The following is a 24,109-nucleotide window of genomic DNA, read 5'->3' as shown; positions in this document are numbered from 1 at the left end:
TTTGTCTAAATGGATAAAACCTACAAGGAGAGGAATCTTAAAGCATTAAAAAGCAATTATCTCTGCAATGTGAGTCATGACTGGTTTGTGTTTTCATCTGTATTCCTTTCTGTGTTTTCCTCCAAGAGCCCATAGGACATTTAAAATCTGAAAAGAAATCTTTAGTTTTTAAGAATTACTTGATATGTAGACTGAACAACTATCTGTCTTAAATGAACTATGTATATTTAAAGACTGACTTTACATTTAGAGCCAAATCTATATATTTTAAAAATTATTTCGAGATCTGGCAAGTAATCTAGGTTACTAATCTAATGTCTGAATTTTTAAAGTGATTTGCTATGAATTCATGTTTGGAAAATAAGAATCCATATAGAATATCTGAAAACAGCCCATTGTGTGTTCTGAAGGTCCACTGCAACCTCTTGGAAGAGTTCTGTGCAAGGATCTGCTAGGGCAATGATCAAGGCCACCACATTTAGCTCTGCAGCTTGTACATTGAACAACAACCGGCAAGGAGAACTGTAGAGTTTAGAAGTTAGTGTACAATCAATTCGAACAAGTGGTAGCTTTCTAATGATCGGTGACATTTTAAAGAACAAACCCATCACCTGCCTAAAGGTAGATCTCATTAATGGAATGAATACAGTACCAAGGATTTGGCTATGAAAAAACTTACAAACTTTCAAAGTGCCCCCAAAATAAACAGCATAGGAAATGTTGTTAAATGTTCACTGTTACCCTACAATATCATAGAAATTTTTTAATTTTTAAGAAGAGACAACTAATTACATATTTCCTTTTATTCATTAAGGGGCTGTTTCGGTGTCGAAGGAAAGTCTCTCTTATGTGTTGAGTTGGGAGGGAGGTGGAAACATTTCAGTCATTGTCCTTGGGGGTGCCAAAGAATCACTGGATGCCCATCCAGGAAAATTGACTCTGGTCATCCGCCCAAGGAAAGGATTTATTAAAATCGCATTGACTCATGGGTAAGTGGCTTTTTGTTGAAGGTAACTGGGTCAAGAAGGTTAAGACTTTATGAACACAAAGAAGGAAAGTCATTTTTCTAGCCCTTAAGAACTTCCTCCAAGTTGATCTTAGAATAAAAGCAGATGTGGGTGTTCTTGGGGACCATAACACAACCTTTCTATGGAGGTTGCTTGGTGCCATGGCGTCCAGAAACTAACAAAAAAACAAAATGTGCACACAGCGTAAATTTCCCACCAAAGGAACAAAATCCAATGAAAAGGAAGCTTCCCGAAACCCTGAGTAGCTTGCCGAATCACTCTCCTTCAGGTGTAATGCAGTTTCAGTCCTTTGAATAGGAAGTTACCTATATAGTACAAGGAGGCCTGGGCACATTCAAGAATTTCTAGGTTTTTTCATTGCAAATGTCAGCTGGACCAAAGAAATCATCTAAATCTTTCATCTCAAATTCTTATCCTTCCCCTTTGTTATTTGTAGTGCCCATTTGGTCCCAGTGTTTTCTTTTGGTGAAAATGATCTGTTTAAACAAATTAACAACCCTGAGGGCTCATGGCTTCGGACTGTTCAAGAAAAGCTTCAGAAGATCATGGGGTTTGCTTTGCCACTGTTTCATGCCAGAGGAATTTTTCAGTACAGTTTTGGCTTCATTCCCTATCGGAAACCTATCCACACTGTTGGTATGTACAGAAAACGAAACAAATTGTTATCTCGCTTTTAAGCAATATTAATGTTATTAAGGTGCCCATGTAAGACAAGTGGATTTGGATAAAATTTCCTAACATAAAAATTTGTAGGTGTTATTTGAGCTTTAATTATCATATGCATTTTATTTATGAAATGGCTGTTTTCCAGTTGAATGGGGATTGCTTTCAAGAACACCATTATTGAATTACAGGTAGAACCCAGTTTTATGCCACTGAGTCACACAGAAATAAAGTTTCTAATACTCTGTAATGAATCATTTTCTCTGTACCACCTGATGGCATGGCAGTTCTTGAACAAGTTCCATCAGCATCTATTAAACAGAAGAAAATTTCCATGTAGAAGATATTTTCATCACATTTCACTTAAGCATCAATTTCTATAGCAAAAGCATTTTTTGTGTATGTGCAATTGGCTAAATTTATATGTATTCTGGTATTGACTGATCTTATTTTTTACAGTTACACCGCTGCAGTCCGGCTGCAGCAAAATAACTGGGGGGTGACAAGCAACTTGTGTAGATTGATACAGCAGGAGTGAGAGCCGTTTATTGTAGGACAGGAGGGGTATATATACATTCCACACAGCTTATCTTAATTAACATAAACTAGATACAGCAGTCAACCAATAAGGAATCTCCACACTTAATGGCTCGCTGGCGTTACTTCACAAACCACTCCCCCTGGCAAAATGCCAGGCGCCATCCTGACTTGTTTACAGACCGGGGAGCATGTGTGGAGTGTGCTGGTGGAATTCAGAAATAAAGTTTGTTCCTGCTTCAGTGGCTCGTGATTTGTGCCCAGCCAGACTGTGGCATTACACATTTTGGAGAATTGAGTTGTTAAAAGGAGGGTAAAGATCTAAAAGGACAGAAGCAGAGCCAGGTCCTTGTATCTGGAAGGTTGAGGCAGGAGGATGGCTTAAGCATAGGGATTTGAGACCAGCCTGGGCAACATAGCATGACCCTGCCTTAAATAAATGAGTAAATAAATAAGAGCATAATGAATGAGCTCCTTGAGTTGGGAGGAGATTGGTGAGTAAAAGGGAAAAATGAGCCATAGCAGAATTAACCAAAACTAGATATTTTATATGAAACTGGAATAATATTTGCACCATGGATTAAATGAAATTGAAATATAGTGACTTTTTTTTTTAAGATCTATTCCACTAGAATAAGATTTTCCAGTAACTGTTTACATAGCTTTGCGGTTTCCATGTTGTCACATGATGCCATCTTTAACTCAGATGTAACATTTACAGTTTGTTGGATAGTTAGTGTTTTAGGAGCACTGAAATAAGTTTAAGGTTACAACCGTATCCTTCAAGATCAGATGGCTACATTTCTTTGGTATAATATTAATTGATCATTTTTGATCCCTATGTACAAAGTCCTATTACTGGTTTTGGGGTGGGGGACTATAAAGGAAATTTTAAGCCATGCCCATATGTTCACATGAAGTTGTAATTGCTGAAAGCAAAAGGTATTCTGTTGAATTAAGTGATCATGATTGGGTTAAGCTTTTTTTAAGTAAAGTGGTTTATTGTTTGATGTAAGCAGATTATGCCTTTATTGACAAATAAAGGGTTGATCAATTGGTCAAACGGAATTACTGAATCAGAGCTAATTGTCAAGACTAGAAAGCTACAGCTCTTGCATTCATTCATGTTTTTCCAGTGTACATCTTTTAAAGCTTCAGAATAAGGAACAATTCCTTTGATTTGTCTCTCTACTTACCCTAAAACAATTACTAGGCTGTAGCATCCCCAGTTTCCCATTATAATTTGGAGCCCTTTGAAAATCAAGTTAAGGATATGAACATTTCATGAAAACTCAGCTGCCATGGTCTTAGAGTCTGAGAGTCAGATGATTGACAGCAGCCAGCTGATGAGAAACCAACCCTCCCCACCATGTGCACCTAAAGGGTTTTGTTTACTCAAACAATAGCAGAAGTTGAGGATAGGCTATATAGAATCACAAGCTATATACCAAATGCCACTGAGAATAAAACATAATATGAAAACAATGTTTTGAACTGTGCGCATTTCCGTTTTATATCAATGCATTTAAAACTCAGAGGTCTTTTTGTGCTGACTCCCTGAAAGAGCTCTCTCTGTCCCACCCCTTGGGGATTCAGGCAGCAGCCAGAATGCCAAGTTATTCTCTGGTCCCTTCTCCTTCTAGTGGGTTAAGAGTTCCTTAATTTAGGTAATCTCTGCCACACATCGTAAGAAATATTACGATGTTTCCAGGAGTGTGCTGATGTTAATTGCTTTTAAATTTTATGCTAAAACTAGAAAGGTTTCATGAGAAGTGAAATCCCTGCCTGTGTTCCTTTCTCCTGAACTTCACCAGTTGTTAATAGTTTACTATGTTTTGATTTCTCTCTCATGGTGTAATAAATAGCTTTTCTACTATTACCACTATTTGAGCAAATGCAGACCTCACGCCCATTTGCTCCTAATTACTTCCATGTGTATCTCTTAAGAAGAAGAGTATGTTCTTCCATGACATCAGGACAGCTCAGGAAACCTAGCATTGCTGAAGTGCTACTAAATAGTCTACTGTCCATGTTCAGATTCCACCAAATGGCCCAATAATTTTCTTGCTAACAATGGCTTTTTTTTTTAAGTTGGTGAGGTACAGTATTTTTTTTCTCTGAAAAAACAGGATTAAGCATGCCACTTAATTTTCATCTCTTTAACCTTTTAAACTAGACTTATTATTATTTTTGTCCTTATGACATGTACAGTTTGGACAATTCCAGCTATTTGTGCTTTAGAATCCTCCACTGGGGAATGTGCTGTCATTTTGTCTCATTCTTCATTGTATTTTTTTTTTTTTTTTTTTTGGTATCAGGGTTCAAACCCAGGGGCACATAACCATTGAGCCACATCCCCACCCCCACCCCCTTTTATATATATATTTTATTAGAGACAGAGTCTTGTTGAGTTGTCTAGGGTCTTGCTAAGTTGCTGAGGCTGGGCTTGAACTCACGATCCTCCTGCCTCAGCCTCCCACATTACTGAGATTACAGGCATGTGCCACCATGCCTGGCTTCAATTGAATTTGTTTTGATCACTAGGCAAAGTGTTTCTCTGATTTCTTTAATGGAAAGAGAATATTCTTTTTTACTTTATTATTAACAAAGACCCCAAGAGTGGTGTTCCTCAGAGATACGTAGTTATCCTGCCCCTCACCCAGTTTAACTTGGTGGCTTTAATATCCATTGATAATTCATGCTTGGGTCAGTCATTATAGCCACGGCTACAAACAGATGATTTTCAAACTTGAGTATTCCTTCTGTATTTGTTTGTTGGCATTTTACCACAGAGAAGAGCTTGCCCTCCTCGCAGGACCCCCCTCCCCTCAGCCAGGCTTTTCTGCTGTGTTAACGTGTGCCACAGAAAGGGCTCCGGACCCTTCCCCAGCCTCCACGTCCTGGCTTCTAAGCGCTCCGGGCCTATCTTCTGAGTATGGATGTGATAGAAGTGTTTATTTTATTTTTATTCTGATAGCAGCGTTGGAAAAATATAAACGGTGCCATTAAAAAATTGGTTCTTCCATCAGAGGGCATGCCCTGACTGCTTGCATTGAACCCAGACCCCTGCTGCTCGCAGATTGACAGTGACTTTAGGAAGGCATTTATTATGCACCACCGAGACATACAGAGGAAGTGGTGTGGGCTTGAGGCCTAACTCCAAGTGACTTTGAATGTTTCCTTTATCTTCTCTGAGCCTCGGATTTTTCAAATACAAAAGAGGAGATAAGTATGATTGCCCTGTCTTCCTTCAGGGCTCTTCTGGGGATTATATGTCATGATGCGTGGGAAAGTGCTGCCTATCTCCAGTGCCCGCAGGTGTAGGTTGGTGCCCAGAGCAGGAAGCTCCCTGACCAGCTTGTCTGGAGCTTTCAGATGTGTTTGGCTTTCCCTGTGGAAGTGTTCTTGCCAAGATGTTAATCTGAATCAAATCATGAGGAAATAATCAGACTAATCCAGATTGTGGGACATCGTATAAAACATCTGGCCTGAACTCTTTAAAAATATTGTAATGAAAGACAAAGAGGAGGGGATGCTCCAGACACACAACAGCTGTCGTGGATGTGGGTGGGGAACAACCATAAAAGATGTTGAGACTATTGAGAAAGTTTGAATGTGGATTAAGTGCATAATAATTTGCGTGGAGGTTCAGATTCTTGGGCATAATAATGGTGCTGTTATCTAGGACACTGTTCTTTTAGGTAAGGTAGCCTGAAATATCTAGGGATGATTCACATGATTGAATCATTCATGCCCACAACTTATCCAACACTTGGACAAAAATAAAAATAATCATATATATATATGTATACATATATATATATATGCACACACATATATACATTTTTTTAACATGTATATGTGCTCATATGCAGAAAATGCTAGAAATTGTTGGGTCTAGATGGAGTATGCAAGTGCTTATTATAGTGTGCTTTCCACAAGTTTGAATTTTTAAAAAATAAAAATGACAGGGATATGTTATGGTTTGGATCTGAGGTGTCCCCTGCAAAGCTTCTATAGATGCAGGAATGTTCAGAGGTGAAATGATGGGACTGTGAGAGCTGTAACCTCATCAGTCAGTCCTCATGTGATGGACTAACTGGGTGGTCATTGCAGGCAGGTGGCATGGCTGGAGGAGGTGGGTCACTGGGAGTGTGCATCTGTCCTGTGGCCTCTTCCCTTTTGTGTCCTGGCCCCACCATGAGCCCTTCCCGCATAAAATGCTGCCTTACCTGGGGCCCCAATTTTGGGGTCTGCCATCTATGGACTGAGACCTCTGAAACTATGAGACCCCCATTAACTTTCCCCCCCCTAAGTTCTTGTCAGGTGTTTTGGTCACTGTGATGCCAAAGCTGATTTAAACAGGATGGGAATGTACTTCGTTTATGTAAAACTGACTTGGAACCACGGGAGGACAGTTATCGCTCAAGTCATCATATTCTGATGGGAAAAAATAGGGTGAGGGATTTTCTGAACTGGAAGGAAAAGAAGGGGAACTTAATTTAAGCCTTAATTATAAAATGAAAGGGATAAAAGGAGATAATATATGTGAAAGAGACTTATTAGAGGAGGCAAGACTTTACCTCCACCTTCTTAGGATCTCCAGCTGGGCCTGAGAATTCCCTGGAGATGAGTCAGATAACAGAAAAACATTCAGATTTTCACATGTACCTGGGAGCACCTGTGGAGGCCCACCGAGTGGCTAGGCCCGAATGCCTATGTGCAGCTTGAACAAAGACAGGCGATTGTGGGAACTAGCTAAAACAGATGCAGAGACTAAAGGAAGGTAAGAGTTATGCTCATAAGGTCTGAACCGATTTCTCCTGGCCTGACTCCCACTCCCACTCTGGTGATAAGAATATTTCTTCTTGATATAAGGAGCGCATCCTTCACGTAGCAGTTTTATTTCCTGCTTTGGAGAAGGAAAGGAGAAGTCGGAATGCCCTTTTTATAACGCAAAAATACTTTCTGTAGTGTTTTTAAGTGTTTCTAGCTCAAGATAATCCATATGCCACAGTGACATGTTCAGGGTGCCCAATACAATACAGAAGTGCCCAGGGAACGTACTGTGGATGTGTCCCGTACTGACACACATTGGGCACACATTGGGCTTACTTCAGGCGTCTTTTGAGCCTCCACCATGAGCCAGAGGTTGGATTTGAACTCAGGTCTCATCTGGCTCCCAAACTTGTGCACGAGCCCCCTGCCCATTCTGTCTGCAGCCACACAGCATCTTAAGAAAGAGCAGTCCCTAGATAAGACAGAGTCGGAAACTCTACAGAATCTTTTAACTACAGAAAAGTCAGACAGGATTTCTTTTTTTTTTTTTTTTTTAATTGTGGAAGACTTACTCTTTGCCTCCATGGGAACAAACTCATCCCCATTGCCAAGCTCTTGGCCAGCTGTGGACACTGAGGCCCACCAAGTTTCTCATTCTCCATCTTAGGTAAACACAGAGCAGCACCGTGGACCCGGGAGCAAGACTGTTGGGTAAGGCTGCAAACTCACACTAGTCTTGAGGTGTTGGATGGAGTTGGAAATGGAGGAGGTGAGCATGCGAGCTGTACAGAGCAATGAAACAGCAACAGCTCTGCTTCCTGGCTCTCCCACAGTAGGCATTGGCTGGTTTTTCCAAGGCAAGGAGGTCCCACTTCCAGGAGCAGCCTGGTGCAGCTGTTTTTCCCTTTGTGTTGCGAGGAGAGATTTTGCAGCAGTTTGCAAATAACTCTGTGTTGAAAGCTTCCCCCCCCCCCTCTCCATAGTAGTAAACAGTCTACTTTTTGCAAAGAGAGAGAATTCGGGTCTTTTTTAAAAAATATTTTTAATTGTAGTTGGATATAATAATTTTATTTTATTTATTTACTTTTTTATGTGTCACAGTGGATCACACCCCATGCCTCACACGTGATAGGAAAGCACTCTACCACAGAGCCACAACTCCAGCCCAGGATTTTGATCTTTTAAGGGCTTCAGGGACCTTTCTTGGAATATCCCAATATGTGATAATTCAGTTCAGAACAGTTTCAGATTAATCTTTTCATTGAATCCTCAGCACTAAAGTTAGTAAGAACGGAACTACGATGAAACCTACAACACACCAGCTTCTCAAGATGCTGAGGCCCCAAGACATTCAGTGTTGCTTCTAAAAGCTCAGGACTAAGTCACAGGAGAGCTAGATTTGAAGCACCATAGGAGACTCAGAGCCACAGCTTTGATCAGCTATTCCCTCCACCTGCCCTCCCTTCTGCAGAAGGAAGAGTGACCCCGTTGAGGCCTATGGAGGAGGGGACATGAGTGTCCCCGCTCATTGCCTTTTGGCCAATCTCTCAGGTTTTAGATTTCTGACACTGTTATTTGAGTTCATGATGTTTTTCTTCGGACTAGCTAACAGCTTCATTGTTTTGTGCAACAGGGACAGAAGTGGCAGCTCACTCAGTTGTTCATGGAGTCAGTTTAATGACATCTAGTAGACCCACCTTAAATAATAGATCTATGTCCAGTACAAGTGCAATTTAGCTTCAGAGCAGCAAGAGTGGAATTGAACTTAGAACGGAAGTTATTCCCACTGCTCAAAGTTTGGTGGTTCCCAACCTCTTTTCTGCATGATGGGCTGCCTTGAGTTCGTCAGTCAACATGTGATCATGATGAGCAAATGTTTGTTTTGTTACCTCTGGTTTATCCTTAAAAAGCAATTGAAAAAGAGTTCTTATCCTATAATCCAGTTTGGGGTTAGTTTACTAATAAGAGGCAGGAGTGCTAGTTTTAAAATTTTTTATTGTATTGATTTTTAAAATTTGTTCTACTTAGTTGTACATTGTAGTGGAATGCACTTCAAATCATTGTACACAAATGGAGTGCAACATTTCAATTCTCTGGTTGTACAAAATACAGAGATGTACCATTTGTGCAGTCATACATATACCTAGGGTAATGATGTCCATCTCATTTCACCATCTTTCCTACCCTCATAACCCCTCCTTACCCTCCCTTTTGCCCAATCCAAAGACCCTCCATTCTTCCCATGACCCCCTCCCCCATCATAGAAGCATCTATTAATCAGAGAAAACATTCAGTCTTTAGTTTTTTGGGATTGGCTTACTTTGCTTAGCATAATATCCTCCAACTTCATCCATTTACCTGCAAATGCCACAATTTTATTCTCTTTTAATGCTGAATAATATTTCATTGTGTATATATACCACAGTTTCTTTATCCATTCATCTACTGATGGACATCTAAGTTGGTTCCACAATTTAGCTATTGTGAATTCAGCTACTATAAACCTTGGTGTGGCTATGTCACTGTAGTATACTGATTTTAAGTCATTTGGGTATAAATCGAGGAGTGGTACCTGGGTCAAATGGTGGTTGCTTTCCAAGTTTTCTGAGGAATCTCCACTCTGCTTTCCAAAGTGGTTTCACCAATTTGCAATCCCACAGCAATGTATGAGTGTACCTTTTTCCCCACATCCTCTCCAATACTTATTGTTGCTTGTACTCTTGATAACTGCCATTCTGACTGGAATGAGGTGAAATCTTAGAGTAGTTTTGATTTGCATTTCTCTAGTTAGTAAAGATGTTAAACATTTTTTCATATATTTGTTGATCACATCTAGAAAAGTGTCTTCTTCTGAAAAGTGTCTGTTCAGTTCCTTAGCCCACTTATTGATAGGGTTTTTTTGTTTGTTTGTTTTTCTGGTATTGTGATGCCTCCTGCTTCACTTTCCTTGCTGAGGATTGCTTTAGCTATTCTGGGTCTGTTATTTTTTCAAATGAATTTCATGGTTGCTTTTTATAGTTCTATGAAGAATGTCATTGAGATTTTAATAGGAATTGCATTAAATCTTATAACAGTTTGGGTAGTATGGCCATTTTGACAATATTAACTCTTCCTATCCAAGAGCATGGGAGATCTTTCCATCTTCTAAGGTCTTCTTCAATTTCCTTTTTTAGTATTCAGTAGTTTTCATTATAGAGGTCTTTCACCTCTTTTGTTAAATTGATTCCCTAGTATTTTATATTTTTTGAGGCAATTTTGTATAGGGAAATTTTCCTAATTTCTCTTTCACTGGATTCAACCCCTTATGCATAGAAATGCATTTGATTTATGGGTGTTTTTTTTTTTTTTATATCCTGCTACCTTGCTGAATTCATTTATTAGTTCTAGAAGTTTTCTGGTGGGATTTTTTTGATCTTCAAAATATAGAATCATATCATCAGCAAATAGTGATATTTGACTTCTTCTTTTCCTATGTGTATCCCTTTAATTTCTTTTGTTTGTCTGATTGCACTGGCTATAATTTCTAGGATTGCATTGAATAGAAGTGATGAAAGAGGGCATCCCTGTCTTGTTCCAGTTTTTACAGGGAATGCTTCCAATTATTCTCTGTTTAGAATGATGTTGGCCTTGGGCTTAGCATAGATAGTTTTTACAATTTTTTTGAGGTATGATCTGCCTCAAAAAATATTGAGGTATGATCCTACTATTCCTAGTTTTTCTAGTGTTTTGGACATGAAGAGGTGATGTATTTTATTGAATGCTTTTTCAGTATCTATTGAGATAATCATATGATTCTTGTCTTTAAGCCTATTGATGTGCTATATTACATTTATTGATTTCTGTATATTGAACCAACTTTGCATTCCTGGTATGAACACATCTTAACCGTGGTGCACTATCTTTTTTTTTTTTTTTTTTTTTTTTAATTTTTTTTTAATTTTTTTTTATTCAAAACATTACAAAGATTTCAGAATCACATCGGTTACACATCCACATTTTTACATAATACCATAATAGTAACTGTTGTATTCTGCTACCTTTCCTATCCTCTACTATCCCCCCTCCCCTCCCCTCCCATCTTCTCTCTCTACCCCATCTACTGTAATTCATTTCTCTTCTTATTTTTTTCCCATTCCCCTCACAAACTCTTATATGTAATTTTGTATAACAATGAGGGTCTCCTTCCATTTCCAAGCAATTTCCCTTTTCTCTCCCTTTCCCTCCCACTTCATGACTCTGCTTAATGTTAATCTTTTCCTCCTGCTCTTCCTCCCTGCTCTGTTCTTGGTTGCTCTCATTATATCAAAGAAGACATTTGGCATTTGTTTTTTAGGGATTGGCTAGCTTCACTTAGCATAATCTGCTCTAGTGCCATCCATTTCCCTGCAAATTCCATGATTTTGTCATTTCTTAGTGCTGCGTAGTACTCCATTGTGTATAAATGCCAGATTTTTTTTTATCCATTCATCTATTGAGGGACATCGGGGTTGGTTCCACAGTCTAGCTATTGTGAATTGTGCTGCTATGAACATCGATGTGGCAGTATCCCTGTAGTACGCTCTTTTGAGGTCTTCAGGGAATAGTTCGAGAAGGGCAATAGCTGGGTCAAATGGTGGTTCCATTCCCAGCTTTCCCAGGAATCTCCATACTGCTTTCCATATTGGCCTCACCATTTTGCAGTCCCACCAGCAATGTATAAGAGTACCCTTTTCCCCACATCCTCGCCAGCACTTGTTATTGTTCGACTTCATAATGGCTGCCAATCTTACTGGAGTGAGATGGTATCTTAGGGTGGTTTTGATTTGCATTTCTCTGACTGCTAGAGATGGTGAGCATTTTTTCATGTACTTGTTGATTGATTGTATGTCCTCCTCTGAGAAGTGTCTGTTCAGGTCTTTGGCCCATTTGTTGATTGGGTTATTTGTTTTCTTATTGTTTAATTTTTTGAGTTCTTTGTATACTCTGGATATTAGGGCTCTATCTGAAGTGTGAGGAGTAAAAATTTGTTCCCATGATGTAGGCTCCCTATTTACCTCTCTTATTGTTTCTCTTGCTGAGAAAAAACTTTTTAGTTTGAGTAAGTCCCATTTGTTGATTCTTGTTTTTAACTCTTGTGCTATGGGTGTTCTATTAAGGAATTTGGAGCCCGACCCCACAATATGTAGATCGGAGCCAACCTTTTCATCTATCAGACGCATAGTCTCTGATTTGATATCAAGGTCCTTGATCCATTTTGAGTTAACTTTTGTGCATGGCGAGAGGAGGGGATTCAGTTTCATTTTATTGCATATGGATTTCCAGTTTTCCCAGCACCATTTGTTGAAGATGCTATCCTTCCTCCATTGCATGCTTTTAGCCCCTTTATCGAATATAAGATAGTTGTAATTTTGTGGATTGGTTTCTGTGTCCTCTATTCTATACCATTGGTCCACCCGCCTGTTTTGGTACCAGTACCATGCTGTTTTTGTTACTATTGCTTTGTAGTACAGTTTGAAATCTGGTATCGCTACACCTCCTGATTCACACTTCCTGCTTAGAATTGCTTTTGCTATTCTGGGTCTTTTATTTTTCCATATGAATTTCATGATTGCTTTATCTATTTCTACAAGAAATGCCGTTGGGATTTTGATTGGCATTGCATTGAACCTATAGAGAACTTTTGGTAATATTGCCATTTTGATGATGTTAGTTCTGCCTATCCATGAACAGGGTATATTTTTCCATCTTCTGAGATCTTCTTCTATTTCTCTCTTTAGGGTTCTGTAGTTTTCATTGTATAAATCTTTCACCTCTTTTGTTAGGTTGATTCCCAAGTATTTTATTTTTTTTGAGGATATTGTGAATGGGGTAGATGTCCTCATTTCCAGTTCAGAAGATTTGTCGCTGATATACAGGAATGCCTTTGATTTATGCGTGTTGATTTTATATCCAGCCACTTTGCTGAATTCATTTATTAGCTCTAGTAGTTTCTTTGTAGACCCTTTTGTGTCTTCTAGGTATAGGATCATATCATCCGCAAACAGTGATAATTTAAGTTCTTCTTTTCCTATTTTTATGCCTTTAATTTCTTTCGTCTGTCTAATTGCTCTGGCCAGTGTTTCGAGAACTATATTGAATAGAAGTGGTGAGAGAGGGCATCCCTGTCTTGTTCCAGATTTTAGAGGGAATGCCTTCAGTTTTTTTCCATTTAGAATGATGCTAGCCTGAGGCTTAGCATATATAGCTTTTATAATTTTGAGGTAAGTTCCTGTTATCCCTAGTTTTTCTAATGTTTTGAACATAAAGGGATGCTGTACTTTGTCGAATGCTTTTTCTGCGTCCACCGAGATGATCATATGGTTCTTATCTTTAAGTCTATTGATGTGGTGAATAACGTTTATTGATTTCCGTATATTGAACCAGCCTTGCATCCCAGGGATGAATCCTACTTGATCATGGTGCACAATCTTTTTGATATGTTTTTGTATACGATTTGCCAGAATTTTATTGAGGATTTTTGCATCTAAATTCATTAGGGATATTGGTCTGTAGTTTTCTTTCTTTGAGGTGTCCTTCTCTGGTTTGGGAATCAGGGTGATATTGGCCTCATAGAATGAATTTGGGAGTTCTCCCTCTTTTTCTATCTCCTGAAATAGATTATGGAGTATTGGTATTAGTTCCTCTTTAAATGTTTTGTAAAACTCTGCTGTATATCCATCCGGTCCTGGACTTTTCTTGGTTGGTAGTCTTTTGATGGCTTCTTCTATTTCCTCCCTTGATATTGATCTGTTTAGGTTGTTTATATCTTCCTGATTCAATCTGGGTAGTTCATATGTCTCAAGGAATTTATCTATGCCTTCACTATCTTCTATTTTATTAGAGTATAGGGTTTCAAAATAATTTCTAATTATCGTCTGTATTTCTGAATTGTCTGTTGTGATGTTGCCTTTTTCATCCCGTAAGCTAGTAATTTGGGTTCTCTCTCTTCTTCTCTTTGTTAGTGTGGCTAGTGGTCTATCAATCTTATTTAATTTTTCAAAGAACCAACTTTTAGTTTTGTCAATTTTTTCGATTGTTTCTTTTGTTTCGATTTCATTGATTTCTGCTCTAATTTTAATTATTTCTTGCCTTCTACTGTATTTGCTGCTGATTTGTTCTTCTTTTTCTAAGGCTTTGAGGTGTAGTATGAGGTCATTTATTTGTTGGCTTTTCCTTCTTTTAAGGAATGAACTCCATGAAATGAATTTTCCTCTTAGTACTGCTTTCATAGTGTCCCAAAGATTTCGATATGTTGTTTCTGAGTTTTCGTTTACCTCTAAGAATTTTTTAATTTCCTCTTTGATGTCTTCTGTTACCCTTTGTTCATTCAGTAGCATATTGTTTAATCTCCATGTGATGTAGGGTTTTTCCTTTCTCATTTTATTATTGATTTCCAATTTCATTCCATTATGATCAGATAAAATGCATGGTAGTATCTCAACTCCTTTGTAATTGCTAAGCTTTGCCCTGTGACATAATATATGGTCTATTTTTGAGAAGGATCCATGTGCTGCTGAGAAGAAAGTGTATCCGCTTGATGTTGGGTGGTATATTCTGTATATATCAATTAAGTCTAAGTTATTTATTGTATTATTGAGCTCTATGGTTTCTTTATTCAATTTTTGTTTGGAAGATCTGTCCATTGGTGAGAGAGGTGTATTAAAATCTCCCATGATTATTGTGTTGTGGTCTATTAGACTCTTGAACTTGAGAAGAGTTTGTTTGATGAACGTAGCTGCACCATTGTTTGGGGCATATATATTAATGATCGTCAAGTCTTGTTGGCGTATGGTTCCCTTGAGCAGTATGTATTGTCCTTGTTTATCCCTTTTGATTAACTTTGGCTTGAAGTCTATTTTATTTGATACAAGTATGGACACCCCTGCTTGCTTCCGGGGTCCGTATGAGTGATATGATTTTTCCCAACCTTTCACCTTCAGTCTGTGTATGTCTTTTCCTTTCAGATGAGTCTCCTGTAGGCAGCATATTGTTGGATCTTTTTTTTTAATCCATTCTACTAGCCTATGTCTTTTGATTGGTGCATTTAAGCCATTAACATTTAGGGTTACTATTGAGATATGGTTTGTATTTCCAGCCATATTTGGTTATGTATGATACTTAACATGATTAGTTTTTCCTCTATGCTTAGTTTTTCCTTTATTGTACTACCTCCCGTTGTTGGTTTTCATTGTTATTTTTCATTTCCTCTTCCTGTAATGTTTTGCCAAGGATGTTTTGAAGAGCTGGTTTTCTAGCTGCAAATTCTTTTAACTTTTGCTTATCGTGGAAGATTTTTATTTCATCTTCAATCCTGAAGCTTAATTTCGCTGGATACATGATTCTTGGTTGGAACCCTTTTTCTTTCAGCGTTTTAAATATGTTGTTCCAGGATCTTCTAGCTTTCAGAGTCTGTGTTGAAAGATCAGCAGTTATCCTGATTGGTTTACCCTTAAATGTAATCTGCTTCCTCTCTCTTGTGGCTTTTAAGATTCTCTCCTTATTCTGTATGTTGGGCATCTTCATTATTATATGTCTTGGTGTGGATCTCTTATGATTTTGTATATTCGGTGTCCTGTAGGCTTCTAGTATTTGGATTTCTTTTTCATTCTTTAAGTCTGGGAAGTTTTCTAGTATTATTTCATTGAATAGATTACTCATTCCCTTGGTTTGGACCTCTGTACCCTCTTGTATCCCAATAACTCTTAGGTTTGGTTTCTTGATGTTATCCCATAATTCTTGGATGTTCTGCTCATGATTTCTTAACATTCTCGCTGAGCTGTCTATGTTCTTTTCAAGTTGAAAAACTTTGTCTTCGTTGTCTGAAGTTCTATCTTCCAAGTGTTCAACTCTGCTGGTAATACTCTCATTTGAGTTTTTAATTTGGTTTATTGTTTCCTGCATTTCCAGGATTTCTGTTTGTTTGTTTTTTATATCCTCTATCTCCCTATAGAGTTGATCTTTTGCTTCTTGGATTTGTTTATGTAATTCATTGTCCAAGTGATTTTTCATTGTCTGAATTTGATGAATAATGTCTTCCTTGAGACTCCAGATCATCTGAAGCATGTATATCCTGAACTCTTTGTCTGACATTCCATCAGCTGCAGATATTACCTCATCTAATGTTGAATTGACCTGTATTGTTTGTGGTCCTTTCTTTCCTTGTCTTTTCATACTGCTCATGATTTTTTCTAGCTTTGTGAAACTGTTGAGCTAATGTTTTTCCCCTTATATATTTGTATTGTTCTTTTTTTTTTTTTTTTTTTTTTTTTTAAAGAAAGAGTGAGAGAGAGTGAGAAAGAGGGAGAGAGAGAGAGAATTTTTTTAATATTTATTCTTTAGTATTTGGCGGACACAACATCTTTGTCTGTATGTGGTGCTGAGGATCGAACCCGGGCCGCACGCATGCCAGGCGAGCGCGCTACCGCTTGAGCCACATCCCCAGCCCTGTATTGTTCTTGAATAGCTCCAATATCCCTCTTTTTCGGAGAAAGACAATGTTAACAGATCCCAATATCAACAGTACATTATCTAAGGACAAGTTTTCATTATTAATACATTTATAGTTAGATTCTAAGACTATAGATGTTGGATTTAATTATTACTTAAGAATATATTCCTTAGTTTCATAAAAGGCATACCATATCTGGTGGCATATAGAAAACTTAATTTCAGACGAAGGATGTTATATTTAAAGAGAAAGGAGTGAGGGAATGAGGTTAAACTAACTTAGCACCTTTGGAGAACTCTAACCACTCGACTGGTAATTTATGGAAGAATGTATAGACTCAACCTCCTATTTAGATAGTTACCCTATGTATAGATAGCAAAAGTTAGGAGATTGAAAGTGGTATAGAGAGAATATGAATTAAAAAAGAAAAGAAAAGAAAAGAAATAACAAGGAAGAAAAGAGAAATAAGAGAAGGGAAAGGGAAGTAAGATAGAAATACAGAAAAAAAAATGGGGGGAGGTGGGGTATATGCAATTCCTCTATATTATATTACTTTGGTAATTCATTTGTTCATGCTCAGTTCTTGGTTTCACATATGCTGAAGTTGTGGAAGAGAGAGAAGAAAAGAGAAAGAGAGGAAAAAAAAAAAAGTCTCTCAGAACACTGTTTTCCTTGCTTCCAGTAGGTGGCGTTGTCTATTCCTAGTTTGAGCCTCTGTATTCAGGGTGGTGGGTATAGCCAGTGTGAAGGGAAATGAGCTTCCACCTGTATCTTCCCTACTCTAGTCTCTGAGGTAGAAACCAGGTGCCTCTAGAGTTGTTGTTTTGTGTTGATAGCTACAATCCCCAAAAGCTTGTGGGAAATATTTTGAGTTATCGCAGCTAAGGGTGGGGGAGTTGGAAACCGGGTACCTGGATCAGCCGCAACTGTGCTGGTAGCCACACCCACTTTGATGGGTTTTAAGGGTTGATGGGCTTCCTGGAGACTAGCGCTCTGGGCGGGACCGGACTTTCTCCTCCGGTCTGGCTGAGCGGCTGGCGCCTTCCTGCTCCGGTCTGGCTGGGCGGCTGTCGCGGCTTCCTGCTCCGGTCTGGCTGGGCGGCTGTCGCGGCTTCCTGCTCCGGTCTGGCTGGGCGGCTGTCGCCCACTATCTTTTTAATATGTTTTTATATGCAATTGGACAGGATTTTATTGAGAATTTTTGCATCTATGTTCATCAGGGATATTGTTCTGAAGTTTTCTTTCCTTGATATGTCTTTATCTAGTTTTGGTATCAGGATGATGCTAGCCTCATAGAATGAGTTTGGAAGTGTTCTCTCCTTTTCTATTTCATGGAAAAATTTGAGGAGTATTGGGATTCGTTCTTCTTTGAAGGTCTTATAGAACTCAACTGAGAATCCATCTGGTCCTGGGCTTTTCTTGATTGGTAGGTTTTTGATGGCATCTTCTATTTCTTTGCTTGAACTTGATCCATTTAGATTGTGTATGTCCTTCTGATTCAGTTTGGGTAGATCACATGTTTCTAGAAATTTGTCAATGTCATCGAGATTTTCTATTTTATTGAAGTATAAATTTTCAAAATAGTTTTTAATTATCTTCTGCATTTCAATAGTGTCCATCATGATTTCATCACTAATTTTAGTAATTGAGTTTTCTCTCTCCTTCTCTTTGTTAGTGTGGCTAAAGGTTTACCAATTTTATTTATTTTTTCAAAGAACCAACTTTTTGTTTTGTCAATTTTTAAAAATTATTTCTTTTGTTTCAATTTCATTGATTTCAGCTCTGATTTTAATTATTTCCTATCTTCTACTGCATTTGATGTTGATTTGTTCTTTCTCTAGGGCTTTGAGATGTAATGTTAGGTCATATATTTGTTGACTTTTTATTCTTTTAATGAATGAAGTTCAATGAAATGAACATTCCTCTTAGCACTCCCAGAGATTTTGATATGTTGTATTGGTGTTCTCATTGACCTCTAAGAATTCTTTCATCTCCTGTCTGATGTCTTCTGCTACCCACTGCTTATTCAACATCATATTACTTAGTCTCTAGGTATTGGAGTAGCTACTATTTTTTTTATTTTATCATTGATTTCTAGTTTTATTCCATTATGATCTGATAGAATACAGGATAGTATCTTTATTTATTTATTTATTTTGTATTTGCTGAGAGTTTCTTTGTGACATAATATATGGTCTATTTTAGAGAAAGATCCATGTGCTGCTGAGAAGAAGGTGTATTCATTCGATGATGGATGAGATACTCTATATATGTCTGTTAAGTCAAAGTCATTAATTGTATTATTGAGTTCTGTAATTTGTTTAGTCTTTGTTTGGACTATCTATCCAGTGGTGAGAGAAGTGTGTTAAAGTCACTCAGTATTATTGTGTTGTGATCTATTTGCTTCTTGAAATCGTGAAGGGTTTGTTTGATATATGTAGAACCTCCATTGTTTGGGACATAGATATTTATGATTGTTATGTCTTATTCATGTATGGTTTCCTTAAGCAGTATGAAATGTTCTTTTTTTTATCTCTTATGACTAACTTTGGTTTATCTGATATTAGGATGGAAACCCCTGTTTGTTTATGTGGCACATGTGAGTGATATGTTTTTTCCCATCCTTTCACCTTCAATCTATAGGTATCTTTTCCTATGAGATGAGTCTCTTAAAGGCAGCATATTGTTGGATTTTTTTTAATCCAATCTGCCAGACTATGCCTTTAAGTTGATAGATTTAGGCCATTAACATTCAGGGTTATTATTGAGACATGGTTTGTATTCCCAGTCATTTTGGTTTATTTTTGGTTTTTAACTTGACTTGGTTTCTCCTTTGATTGAATTTCCTTTAGTGTAGTTCTTCCCTTTGTTGATTTTCATTGTTGTTTTTTATTTCCTCCTCATCAAATATTTTGCTGAGAACATTCTGTAGTACAAGCTTTCTCATGGTTAATTCTTTTAATTTTTGTTTATCATAGAAGGTTTTTATTTTTGAATCAAATCTGAAGATTAATTTTGCTGGATATAAGATTCTTGGTTGGCATCCATTTTCTTTCAGAGCTTGGTATATGTTGTTCCAGGATCTCCTAGGTTTGATGGTCTGGGTTGAGAAATCTACTGAGATCTGAATTGGTTTCCTTCTATATGTAATTTGAAACTTTACCTTCTGGCTTTTAAAATTCTATCCTTATTCTGTATGGTAGGCATTTATATTATAATATGTGTTGGTGTGGATCTGTTGTAATTTTGTATATTTGTTGTCCTGTAAGCCTCTTTTATTTGATTTTACAATTCTTTCTTCATGTTTAGGAAATTTTCTGATATTATTTTATTGCCTAGATTGTTCATTCCTTTTGTTTGTATCTCTGTGCCTTATTCTATGCAATAATTCTTAGATTTGGTCTTTTCTTATCATCCCATAATTCTTGGAGGTTCTTTTCCATGGTTTCTCAGCATCTTCACTGTGTGGTTAACTTTATTTTCATGATTACATATTTTGTCTTCATTGCCTGAAGTTCTGTCTTCCAATGATCTAGTCTCTGGTTGATGCTTTCTATTGAATTTTTATTTGGTTTATTGTTTCCTACATTTCAAGGATTTCTGTCTATCTCTTTCTTGAAGTAATATTTTGCTACCTGTATTCCCTCTTGTATCTCTTTGTTGGAGTGGTCAATTGTTGCCTGTATTTGTTCTCTTACTTCCTTCTTTGCTTTGCAGATCATTTTAGCTATTTACATTCTGAACTCCTTCTCTGACACTGCATCTACTGTGCTGTCAGTGGAATCTATTATTGTATCAGTTTTGGGCACTCTCCTCCCTTGTTTCTTCATGTTGTCCCTGTGCTTTCCTCTCTAGCAGTGTGGATTTGAGGTATTATAGTTTCTATCTCATAATCTTGTAGTGTCCCTGCAGGTTACCAATACCTTGCCTACAGGAACCTAGAAGATGGTCCTGGCTGTTGTCACTAGGTGGAAGCCAGTGGGTAAAGCCACCCCACGTGTTGATAGATGAAGCCGCAGAGCAGTTCCCATCCTCCTACCCCACAGGGGCCGGAGTCGCTCTCCTCCTACCATGTGGTGGGCTGGGGTTGCTGTCATCTGCTCCTCCTCTAGATTTAATGTTAATTTTTTTTGTATGTAGTTAGTAACTTTTAGCACCTTGGTTTCTATACAAGTAAATAAGGGAAAGGCAAGTAGACTCTGTCCAACTTACAGTTTAACGGGAAAAGTCTTATGTTAAAGTCACTATATATGGCACACTTGAGCTTTTTGAAAATATCATCTGAGAAACAATAAAAGAATTAATAAGAACAGAACTGGAATTAACTGCAGGAAAGCTCCTAGGAAAGATGACTCACTAATTCAGAATGCACAGCTCCTAATTAAAGTAATCTGGGAGCAACACATTTCATCCTCTTAGACCACCTGTCTCTCTGTTAATCCCCACCCACCCTGAAGCCTTACAAAGACCTCTCATTGGGATAATTTCACTAAGAATAAACCAGCTATTTCTATAAAACCACAAATTTGCTAGTAGATTTACATGGATATTTCTCAAAATCTTTTCCTCAAAGTTCAGAGCTGGAAGGATGCTTCCAGATCAAGCTCTATTCTTTTATCCCAGAAAAATGTAAAAATTTAGGAACAGAGAGAAAGTTAGTTGCTCAGCGTACTTGCTGATGAGCTAAGAATAAACCCAGACCCACCTGGTGCTTGTCGATCGTTGTTTCCAGTTCCTTATGCTGAGTTAACCCATTGAGTTCCAAGATTTCAATTCTCGACTATTTCAATGAAATTGACACAGTTGCATTTAGATAGTTTGGAAATCATAATCTAGATTTTACATATTATTATTATATTATATATTATTATAACATAATTATAAAATTATCATTATAGAATTATACCATTTTTTAAAATATATGTTTTTAGTTGTCAATGGACCTTTATTTATTTATTTATATGTGGTGCTGAGAATCGAACCCAGTGCTTCATGAATGCTAGGCAAGTGCTCTACCACTGAGCCACGACTCCAGCCCCCTAGAATTATATTATTACTCTAAATTTTTGTAGGTGTTCCACCTCTGGGATGATGGGTTCTAAAGGACTGATGACTACTATTATAAGTCTGACTTACAAACTATGAAAAAAAAAAAACTGTTTATAAGCCTCTGGCGGCTGTCTCTGGTGAAATCCTTAGCAGTTTGAGATTATTAATGTTGCCTTTAAGGTGTGTGTATCACTCCTTTCTCCATGCCCATACTAATGTCATTAATCACTTTCTTCCTGCTCCGTTACTTTTGCTCAGTTTTTATTAACTATCCACCTTCTATTACCGGCATAGACCTGAGCTCTGTATGTAGCAAGGCATGACTCAGGGTAACACAAAAGCACCCTCTCCAGTGTGTGTTAATTTCATTGCTTACAGCCTCATGTATTGACTTCATGCCCCAGTTAACCAAAGGTCAGAAATAGCAGTTTGCTGCTGGCCCTGCGGTTGACTCTCTAGCCATCTTCAACCCTTGACATCAGTAGCAGCATCAGACCAGTAGGGGGTGGAGTGGGGGCAAGCACCAAAGTCTTGTGCCTTTTTATATTCTCTACAAGTGATGTGTAAGTCACTTATTATATAAACATCTTTTAAAATATGTATAGAAGCTACAAGATTTATTTTGAATTAATTACTATGTTTTTAACTAAACAGGCAAAACACAAATATTTTGTTACTTGTAATAATTCATGAAATACAGGTAAAATGGAAGTTCCCCCATCCCTACCTCCTCACCTACAAGGAACTGTTAGCATCTTTTCAAACTTTTCCCCCTATGCACTAAAGTCATTAGTGCACTTAGAAATATAGGGAATTGTTTTTTCATAAATAGGATCATACTTTCTCTTACAGCTTATTTTTTCCACTTAACACATTTTATGCTTTTGTGTTTGTACACATATTTCATATTTATATTATTTTCCCTTTTAAGAAGTCGATGCCTAGGATTTCGCTGAATGAATGTTGTTGCATGGTTTACTTTAGGATTTTTATTTCCGTTGAAACTTTTAGTTGCTTTGTAGATTTCCACTATTACAAACATCGGAGTCCTTATGACTCTGCGTTTCCCTAGCGCAGGACTTAACTGTGAGGTTAGGTACATTTTCATTATTTAGGAAGACATTAACAGGAGGCAGAATAGAGGGGTGCCACATGACTTGAGGATTTCTTGCTCAGTAATAATGACAGCACTGTGGTCTGGCTGACAGCTGTGCCAGAGGGACAGTGCTGGTGACGTGGACACACAGCTATGCACACTTACCTCACAGCTGCAGTCAGCACAGTAGCTCCTTTGACTCAAAGTCAAAACCACAAGGAGACTGACAACCCAGTGTCTGCTGGGAAGGAAAGTCCTGCATTTGTTAATGAGTGGGATGGTGTGACCGCTGTAGGCAGCCAGTAAAATGCAGGAAGGATTGGAGTGAGCCGTTGTGGGGCTTCTGATTGGCAGGTCTTCCCACAGCTGTCCATTAGAGGCAGGAGGCTGTGTGGAGTGCTTCTGGTTCCTCACGCGTGATGTATTGTCTATTTTTGCAGTTGGCCGCCCCATTCCCGTTCAGCAGACTCTGCACCCAACGCCGGAGCAGATTGAAGAGCTGCATCAGACCTATATGGAGGAACTAAGGAAATTATTTGAGGAGCACAAGGGGAAGTATGGAATTCCAGAGCATGAAACTCTCATTTTTAAATGATTTTACTCTTGTAAGGCATTAAGGAGCACAAGAGCAACCCTTGAAAGAATAAACACTTTAAATAAGTTTATTGGTTTGTTTTTTTTTTTTTTTTTGTTTTTACCTTTGGACAATGGAATCAAATTTGCAACTGGAAAATATCATTTATGGTGACCCATGTTGATGTTTTATCTGGGGTAAATAAAAATGTGGTAGATGACTGTAGGAAAAGGTTAGAGATGACTAATTTAATAATCTTCCTCATTAAGGCAGAATAAATCATTTTACAGGTTATGAAAAGGTTTGGAATTATTCATGTATTCAAAAGAAAAAAGAAAAAAAGTGACAGCTTCAAAATGTCATTAGCTCCTTTCACTAATGATTACAATTATCTAAGGTGATGTTTTTACTAAGTCTAACAGCTGTGGTTTAGCCAGCTGGAGCATTTAGGATACAGTGCATAAAAAATTTGCCATATAAAGAGTTAGAGGAAATATTTTTTTTTCTGTTTGAACAGACCATTTGTTAGTGAATAATGGCACTTTAAATGCTTAGATAATTTGATCCTTTAGATCATTTTTATATAATAGTCCAACACTTTTTTGCCATTTTAGAAATAGGATGGGTTTACCCCAAGGAAACCTATGTGGACACGAGCCTTGTCTTCTCGTTTCTATTCATGCTTAGAAACATGTTTACTTGCTATAAACAGGGACATCTGTTTGGGAGACATGATTTTACATATGTTTGAGGACACTGGAGATTCTAAGACGTTTTCATGGTAATAGAAATGCTTTTAATTTCTTCCCAAATGGACTCTTCATTGTATAACAAGCTCTGGAAGAAGGCTCCCTTTCTGGTGAGAGGTATCCAGTTCATAGCAGATGGGGGCTTTATCTTCTCTGAATCAGATTGAG

The 24,109-nt window shown here is 37.8% G+C and overlaps 1 protein-coding gene across 1 annotated transcript in view; it reads left to right on the top strand.

Annotated features, from left to right (window-relative positions):
• Positions 1–23,213, top strand: part of Mogat1 (monoacylglycerol O-acyltransferase 1) — a 44,823-nt gene extending 21,610 nt beyond the window's left edge. Inside the window, exons 4-6 of the mRNA XM_076866546.2 lie at positions 815–989; positions 1,465–1,664; positions 23,059–23,213. Of these exons, the coding sequence (XP_076722661.2) occupies positions 815–989; positions 1,465–1,664; positions 23,059–23,213 (530 nt within the window). The remainder of the gene's footprint in view (positions 1–814; positions 990–1,464; positions 1,665–23,058) is intronic.
• Positions 23,214–24,109: the final 896 nt, after the last annotated feature.

Source organism: Callospermophilus lateralis, chromosome 9 (assembly GCF_048772815.1).
Source record: "Callospermophilus lateralis isolate mCalLat2 chromosome 9, mCalLat2.hap1, whole genome shotgun sequence".
Taxonomy (NCBI): Eukaryota; Metazoa; Chordata; class Mammalia; order Rodentia; family Sciuridae; genus Callospermophilus; species Callospermophilus lateralis.
Note: the sequence above shows the minus strand (reverse complement) of the source record. Positions and strands in the feature narration are given on the sequence as shown.